This window comes from Oryzias melastigma, linkage group LG4 (genome assembly GCF_002922805.2).
Source record: "Oryzias melastigma strain HK-1 linkage group LG4, ASM292280v2, whole genome shotgun sequence".
Classification (NCBI taxonomy): Eukaryota; Metazoa; Chordata; class Actinopteri; order Beloniformes; family Adrianichthyidae; genus Oryzias; species Oryzias melastigma.
In genome coordinates, this window is record NC_050515.1 from 18,317,151 (window position 1) to 18,326,703 (window position 9,553).

At 36.2% G+C, this 9,553-nt stretch overlaps 1 protein-coding gene across 1 annotated transcript; it reads left to right on the forward strand.

The window, feature by feature from the left end:
• On the forward strand, positions 1-5,027 carry LOC112150660 (mucin-17; the record flags this gene model as incomplete). The annotated part of the gene is given in 3 exon segments (XM_024279105.2): positions 1-3,812; positions 4,147-4,232; positions 4,306-5,027. Coding segments are annotated over 3 exon segments (3,663 nt in total). The 3' UTR covers positions 4,387-5,027.
• Positions 5,028-9,553: the final 4,526 nt, after the last annotated feature.

A 9,553-nucleotide genomic window follows, 5' to 3' on the forward strand; every position in this document is an offset into this window, starting at 1 on the left:
CGTATTAATTGCACCTTCAGCAAATGCAACAGTGGAAAACACAACATTGACAACAACAATACCAGAAACAACAGCGGCACCAAAAACTGAAACAACAGGACCATCAGCAACAACACTGGAAAAAACAACATTACCAGCAACAGCAAAAGTGCCAATAACAACAGCAGCTGAAACAACAGTACCAGAAACATTAGGTGGAGAAACAACAGTAACAACCCCAACAATAGCAGAAACAACAGTACCAAACATATTAGGTGGGGAAACAACAGTAGCACCGGCAATAACAGAGACAACAGTAACCGCATCAACAACAGCAATGGAAACAGTATCACCAACAACAAGTACAGCAGAAACAACACTGACAATAAAATCAGCAACAGAAACATCATTTAAAATACCAGCACCACCAGGAATAGGTGGAATAGGAATAGGAACTACAGAGAAAACATCAGCACCCACAACAGCAAAAGAATTATCAGTGGTAACAACAACAGTGACAGAAAAAATAGTAACAACAGCAGCAGATATTACAATACAAACAACAACAGCCGAAACAACAGTGCCAGTAACAACAGCTGCTAAAACAACAGTACTAGAAACAACTGCACTAGCAACAGCATCAGCAAAAACAACAGTGTCAGCAACAACAGCAGCAGCATCAGACACAACTTTAGTAAAAACAACAACGATAGATGCGATGGTACTCGCAACAACAAGAGCAGATACAACAATACCAACAACAGCAGCAGCACAAAGCACAGTGCAAGCAACAACAACATCAGAAACAACAACACCAACAACACCTGCAGTAGAAACATATTTGCCAGCAACAACAGTACCAGAAACAACAGTACTAGCAACAACATCAGCAAAAACCACAGTGATGGCAACAACTGCAGTAGAAATAATTTTGCCTGAAACAACAATGGCAGAAACAACAGTACTAGCAACAACAACAGCAAAAACAACAACACTAGCAACAACTGCAGTAGAAACAGATTTGCCAGCAACAATACCAGAAACAACAGTGCCAGCAACTACAATAGCAGAACCAGCAGTGCCTGAAACAACAGTACTAGCAACAGTCTCAGCAGAAACAACAGCGCTAGCTACAACAGAAACAACAGTGTCAAAAAAAATCACAGGAGACACAACTTTGGCAATAACAGTGGTAGAATCAACAGTATTAGCAACAACAGCAGCAGAAACAACGGTGCTGACAACGACACCAGAAAATACAACGGTACTCAGAGCAACAACAGCAGAAACAACTGCACTATCAACAACAAAGGCAGAAACAACAGTGCTGGCAACAACAGCAGATAATACAGGGGTACTAGCAACAACAGCAGCAGAAACCCCATTAGCAACAACAGCAGCAGAAACAACGGTGCTGACAACGACACCAGAAAATACAACGGTACTCAGGGCAACAACAGCAGAAACAACTGCACTATCAACAACAAAGGCAGAAACAACAGGGCTGGCAACAACAGCAGATAATACAGGGGTACTAGCAACAACAGCAGCAGAAACACCATTAGCAACTACAGCAGCAGAAACAACGGTGCTGACAACGACACCAGAAAATACAACGGTACTCAGAACAACAACAGCAGAAACAACTGCACTGACAACAACAAAGGCAGAAACAACAGTGCTGGCAACAACAGCCGACAATACAGGGGTACTAGCAACAACAGCGGCAGAAACCCCATTAGCAACAACAGCAGCAGAAACAACAGTGCTGGCAACGACACCAGAAAATACAACGGTACTCGGAACAACAGCAGCAGAAACAACTGCACTGACAACAACAAAGGCAGAAACAACAGTGCTGGTAACAACAGCAGATACTACAGGGGTACTAGCAACAACAGCGGCAGAAACCCCATTAGCAACAACAGCAACAGAAACAACGGTGCTGGCAACGACATCAGAAAATACAATGGTACTCAGAACAACAATAGCAGAAACAACTGCACTAACAACAACAAAGGCAGAAACAACAGTGCTGGCAACAACAGCAGATACTACAGGGGTACTAGCAACAACAGCGGCAGAAACCCCATTAACAACAACAGCAGCAGAAACGACTGCACTGGCAACGACACCAGAAAATACAACGGTACTCGGAACAACAGCAGCAGAAACAACTGCACTAACAACAACAGCGGCAGAAACCCCATTAGCAACAACAGCAGCAGAAAAAACCGTACAAGCAACAACAGAGGTAGAAACAACATTGTTGGCACCAACAGCAGATAATACAACAGTACCAGCAACAATGGCAGATAATACAACAGTACTAGCAACAACAGCAGAAGAAACAACATTAGCAGAAACAACAATATTAGCAACAACAGCAGCAGAAACAACACCACAAGCAACAACAGCAGACAATACAACGATACTAGCAACAACAGCAGCAGAAACAACAGTGCTGGCAACAACAGCAGATAATACAACGATACTAGCAACAACTGCAGCAGAAACAACATTAGCAACAACAGCAGCAGAAACAACCATACAAGCAACAACAGAGGTAGAAACAACATTGCTGGCAACAACTGCAGGTAATACAACAGTACTAGCAACAACAGTAGATAATACAACGGTACTAGCAACAACAGCAAATAATACAACGATACTAGCAACAACTGCAGCAGAAACAACATTAGCAACAACAGCAGCAGAAACAACCATACAAGCAGCAACAGAGGTAGAAACAACAGTGCTGGCAACAACAGTAGATAATACAACGGTACTAGCAACAACAGCAGATAATACAACGATACTAGCAACAACTCCAGCAGAAACAACATTAGCAACGACAGCAGCAGAAACAACCGTACAAGCAACAACAGAGGTAGAAACAACAGTGCTGGCAACAACTGCAGGTAATACAACAGTACAACCAACAACAGCAGATACAACACTGCTGGCAACAACAGCAGACAATACAACGATACTAGCAACAACAGCACCAGAAACTACAATACTGGCAACAACAACAACAGAAGAAACAACAATAGCAGAAACAACAATATTAGCAACAACCGATGAAGAAACAACTTTGCTGGCAACAACAGCAGATAATACAACAGTACTAGCAACAATGGTAGATAATTCAACGGTACTAGCAACAACAGCAAAAGAAACAACATTAGCAGAAACAACAGTATTAACAACAACAGCAGGAGTAACAACTTTAGCAGAAACAACAATATTACCAACAACAGCAGAAGTAACAAATGTACTAACAACAACTGCTGTAGAAACAGCAGAACCAGCCACAAGAACACCAGCAATGGTACAAGCAACAACTGGGGCAGAGACATTCCCTGAATCAACAACATTTGAGACAAAGGTACCAACAACAACAGCAGCAGAACCAACAGGAACCCTAGCAACAAAACCAGAAACAACAGCAGCAAAAATGACAGTACCTGCAACAACACAAGCAAAAACAACTATACCAGCAACTACAGCAGAAACAATACTAGCAACAACATCTTCAACTTCAACGGCTGTAACAACAGCTACTACAACTCTTCATACAAGTAGCCCAGCTGGAGTGCCTCCTACAGCCAAAGAAACCACTGTGATTGCAACTGGTATCATCACATCCACAACCCCAGCAACTACAACAACAGCTGCTGTGCAACCACTTACTTTCAACATAACTTCTACAACAAAATCCCTACCGGTCGTCCCTCCAAATTCAGCAGCAACTACAAAATCTTCACCTGTACCAACAGGACCCCCACCTCTTTCTCAAACAACAGCAACCAAAGAAACAACCAGTCAAGGTAAGTAGTTGCAAATGCGGAATTAAATGTTTTTCCTTTCCCTTTTTTATTGATTTTTTTCAGTTGCGATTCTTAAATTCTAGGAGGTATGCAGCACTTTAAACTAGGATTCAGCACAAAAAATGAATAGAATAAAACCAAGACTTCCCCATATGATGTACAGTTTTGTGTAAGGAAAGAAATGTCTACTAAATATTTAGTTACTTGTATTCGATTATGTTCAATTAAGTATATCTTTTCCATACTGATTTGATTAAATAAAATTTTTTGCATGTACTGGATGTAACCAAATTACTGTTTGTTTTTTCTTTGTTTGTTTGTTTTTTTGTTTTAGGTTTTGAAGCCATAGCTCGTATGCAGATGAGATTAGTCTTTAATGGAGGGGTCAGCAATGATACTGTCATTGAACTTATTAAACAGGTATGTAAACAAAATACATACAAATAAAATGTTTACAAGCGATAAAATAAGTATTTTTCTCTCTTTTATTCAGTTTTTCCAAGAACAGATCCTGAATGGAACAACAAACACAGTCACAGTGAAAAACATTCGGAGGACCTTACCTAATCCATGAGGATTATGTATCTAAACATACATTCCTTTTTTACCTAATGGGGAGAAGTGTTAGTAACATTTATAATGAATCGGTAACTAGTGATGGCAATTGCAATAGTACTTTATTAAGTAGCATTGATACCATGAAACAAATCTGGTATGTTTTCGATTATGCCAATGATTCATTGCAGATCAATGAGGAAGTTGGCAGCAACAACTGGGAATGTCCCTTCTCGCTAAATTAAGATATTAAATCAGCAAGACAAACTACCATTTTATGACAAGTAATGAGTTGTTTTTGAGTGTCTTTGTTCAATGGAAAGCCTACATTTGTTTTGTGTTTTTTTTCTTCCTAAAATGAGTACTTTGAATTATAGTTGGGAATGCACAGAGGTAGAAGCTTCTGGATATTGGCTTTCACAAAAACGTGCAATTAAAAAAAGTAATAAACATTTGTAATCAACAGTGATAACACAGCCAACATTTGAGCTTTGTATGTATTTTAGCTGTGGAATTGGTTCTTACATAAAATGTGAATTTGTTTACTGTAAATATTATTATTTTATTGTCTTTGAATATAATCAGTTGTTGCTTTCCACCACAACTAACAAGAAAACAATGTGTTAATATTTTTGAATGATGGCAACCAAAAAAAAAAAATGTGATAACTTTTTGGATTATTTTCAGTTTAGTGTTTTTTGGGGGGGGGGTTTCTTTTAAAGTATATTACATTTAATGTGTGTACTTATATATTGTGCAAAATATGTGACAAATACACTTTTTTATTACTCTGAGAAACAAATAAATATAATTACATTACAGTATTTCTTTACACTGTTGTTTATGAGACTGCATACATATTACAGAAACAGGAACATTTGTTTGAATTGAATGAAGCAATTAATTGATACTCCAACAAAAATGGAAAAGAAAAAGTTTAGCTGCAACCACAAAAGGTCATTTTTAAGGAACTGCACAATATCTTACATTCCTTACACTGATGCCAAAAGAGTAAGTTTTTGTGCTCTTCCGTCATCCTTTTCCTGTTCTTTTTATAGTCTCTTTTCAGTTTTCTCTTTTCCTTTATCACTGTCACACCTGCTTTCTGTTTTGATCATTCACACATTGTTGTTAAAAGTAATCAGTCTGCCTTACATCTAAGTTTACAGGTTTAAAGTTCGTATCAAGATATCTAGTTTGTCCATACTTTGTTTTTCCTCATATCTAGTGCCTCCGTTAAGTTATGTCATGCTTTAATTAGTGTATCAATTTCTGACACAGTGCCAGTTTTCTCCATTGGTCTGTTACTGACAATACGTTTGCACTACCAGAAAGCCTACATAATAATTAATTTAACTAATTATACTGTCCTTTAAAACTATTTAGTGCACTTAGTTTTTGGTTCAATTTTGTCTAAATTTGTCCAAAACTTTAAGCATGGGCATTGATTCGATTCAATGGTTAAGGAGTGACATTTAGCCAAAGTAGACATTTATATCTAATGTTTAAACCTAATTTAATTGTCTTCACACCAGGAAGAAGAATAATTCTGAATTCAAGGAAATGCCAGAAGGGGACTTGACTTGAAAATGAAATAGATATGCTTAAGATATGACGAATAACCAGTTTTGTAAGAATGACAGGTATTAGCTGAACACATTTTAATAGTGCAGTCGCTTTATAAACTTTGTAAGCTAAATGGACAGACAATGGAAAGAATAACTATAATTGTACTTTTCTCTGTAAACTTACTGGATCATATTATTTTATATACTTGGCAAAAAATATGGTGACCTATGGGTGTACCCTGCTTTAACACATTAAGGCTCCAGAATCCATTCTACCCAACTCACTGTGTCGTGGGTATGTAGTGCATTCCAAATTATTATGCAAATTATATTTAGGTGTCAAAAAGATAACATTTCTTGTTTTTTTTATTATAATTATGGAGGATTTTGGGTCTCTGAATCACTGAAATCAATCTTAGACTCCTGTGATAAATAGCTTTCAAGGTGAGTTCAATTAAAGGAAAAAAACGTTCCACATTATTAACCAGACCAACATTTTCAAGCAATGTGGAAAAGAAACATGATCTCTTTTCTGCTGAAAAGCATAAAATAGTTCAAGGTCTTGGATGAGCTATGAAAATTTTGAATATTTCAAGAAAACTTTAGCGTAGTCACGATACCATTAAGAGATTCGTGGCTGATTCAGAGAACACACGGGTTTGTGAAGATAAAGGCTCTGGAGTCATCAAGATGTGTTTTCTTTTCTTCTTTTTTTTTTCTTTTTGAGTTACCTGATGTTGCCATCTGCTGGAGAAAAGACATCAGGCCTGACACAACGACATGAGAAGAAATTATACATGTCAGCAATCAGCTCATTGAACTTTTCCATGGCCAGAAGCGGGGGAGAAGCTTGAGAATTATGTTTTATTGGCCATTCTGGTTATTTAAAATATCTTTTTAAAAAATACATTTTGAAGTTTTTATTTTTTTATTTTTCATCCAGTTGTGATTTTTTGTCATTTGGTGGTAGACAGCCAAAATCAAGAAGGAGAGAGCTGCTTCAAGGTCCATGAAAGTGGACCTTAAAGGGGACAATCAAGCAAAAATATCTATGAGGTTCACATCCAAACAGCAGCTATGAGAGGTTATTCTGACTGCTTTCAAAGAAATTTGAGCAGAAACTCTAAAAATTCACAAGTTCAATGGATACACGAGTTGTGAAGCTGCACTACACCACTTACCAGATAGTAAGGTTGGCACCACTTAGTAAGTGGTGCGCACCAGTTAGTAAGTGGTGCCAACCAGATAGTAAGTGGTGCCCACCAGATAGTAAGTGGTGCGCACCAGTTAGTAAGTGGTGCCCACCAGTTAGTATTTTTTTTCTTTTTTTTTTTTACCTTTAATTTTTTTTTTTCCGATGTCCCTTTAGAGGCTCCGTAGTTATCCTTAGGAGGTTTGTTCAATAACTTTTAATATATACTCTAATGGTTGGTGACTTTAAAATTATGCCTGATTGTCATTTGCATGAAATATTTAGAGAAACCCTTGGAAAATATCCTTTGAATAAGCATTTGGAACAGGCTGTTTAAGGATTGGCAAAAACAAAAGATAAGCATTGCTTGCAATAAAAAAGTAAAACAAAAAACATCTCAATCAAACCAAAAAAATCTCTAGATTGATGCCATTATTGGAGTTTAGAACCAATGTCACTATTTTATCTTGTCATACACAAATTCTATAAAATAAACAAAAAAAACTACTTGTAATTTTGTAAAAAAATAAATAAATAAATAAATGGGTTATCTTATCCCAGCGCCCCAAACAATTACAATAACTGAAGTTTCCCATATTACATTAAATTAAAGTAAAAGCATAACGATTTTTAGGCTGAAAATGTTGACCAATTAACTAAAAAACAGCACAGTTGCGCAGTGCAGACTGATTCTTTTTTTTTTTTTGCATAGCATGTAAGTGTCAGAAGGTGGCAGCAATGTCTATTTAATCATAAAGCAAAGTTGCATTGAGCTTTTTATTCACTCCTTGAAGTCATGTGACCACAGAAATATGAAATTGGGTTCCAACTGTAGACCATCGTTTGGGAACCCCTTAAAATAGTTTCACAGGCTATATTTCTTTAGAAAATCGATGAAAAGGTAGTTTTACGCTTTCATTTTTCTATTTACTAAACATATAAATTGAAGTTCAAACCCTACTGCTGAACTGAGGTGAGCCCTGCTCTGCTACTATAACTTTTAATTGCTGTTACAAACAAAAATGATAAAGTAACTGACCAAACCAGAAACTATCGTTTCACAAGTCATTCAATTATACGATACTAAACATTTTAAAGCCACATAGTTGGAGTAAAAACAGAGAAGCAAATAATATACTGGATTTGTATATAAATTATAGGCTAATTTTTATATAGAAAGAGAAAACTATACTTATTCACATGAAAGATCTGGCTCTCTATAAAGAAATTAATCTTCCATTTTTTCTGAACACACTGTCCATGTTAAATAACTAAATATTAACACATCTTTCCAAAAAATCTTGATAATAAGTTAACCACAAATTGATGTTTAACCAGCAGATGTTATTTCCTTTGGTTCTGCTTGCATATGTTGTGCTCCTGTGTCATAGTGAATCTTTATTTTAACACTATTGCAACCTTATTTATTTATTTTTTTACTTATACATTTTATTTCCATATTTTTGACAACTTTTTGAATAAACTATGCAAACACAGTCTAATTTTAAAAAATATATATTTTCCAAATAATTCATACTTATGACCATAAAATTGTAATTGTGAGCAAACAGTATTTTTATTATTTATGCTTTTAGATCTCAATGAATTCCCTGAAATGTATTGGTAGACATGCCTTTGACAAAATTAGTAATATTGCACCTGTGACAAAACATTGTTAAATGATTTTTAAAATTTTGTTGCTTTATTTATTGAATACAATTTGCTTTTTTATGTTGTTAATTTTCAATTGTTGTATATTCTGTAATTATTCTAGATTTTAATTTAAAAAATAGAACATGATTACTGACACCATCAAGGCAGAACTGATTAAAAAAAAACTACAGAAATAGAAAATGTATTTAATAATCAATCAAATAAAATAAAAAAAATACAAGCATACCAAGTTTTGGCGCTGTTTTTTTGTTTCAGACTAGAAGGTACATTTTCAGGGATGAAATGTATTTGGTCATTTATATTCGTATAAACAGGCTTACTTCATTCATATAATTAAGTCCATGTGAAGGTATACTGAAAGAAGAGTGAACTCAAAAGTAACGTTTACAAGATAGAATTTAAAGTATGATAGGGCGAAGAAAAAAACTATGAACAAAATGAAAATTGAGTTTGATTGCAAACAACAAATAGACTATACATGGAACAGTATATTTTGAGCTCAGTGGCCTTGTGGTAGAGTGTACGCCCTGAGATTGGAAGAGCGTGAGTTCAAATCCCAGCCGAGTCATACCGAAGACTATAAATGGGACCCAGTGCCTCCCGGCTTGAGGGGTTAAACCACCAAATGGTTCCCGAGTGCAGCTTTGTCTGCAGCTCACCGCTCCCCCAGGGGATGGGTCAAATCCGGAGAACAAATTTCCCACATCTAGGTGCGTGACAACAAATAGGACTTCAACTTTAATTTTATTTAA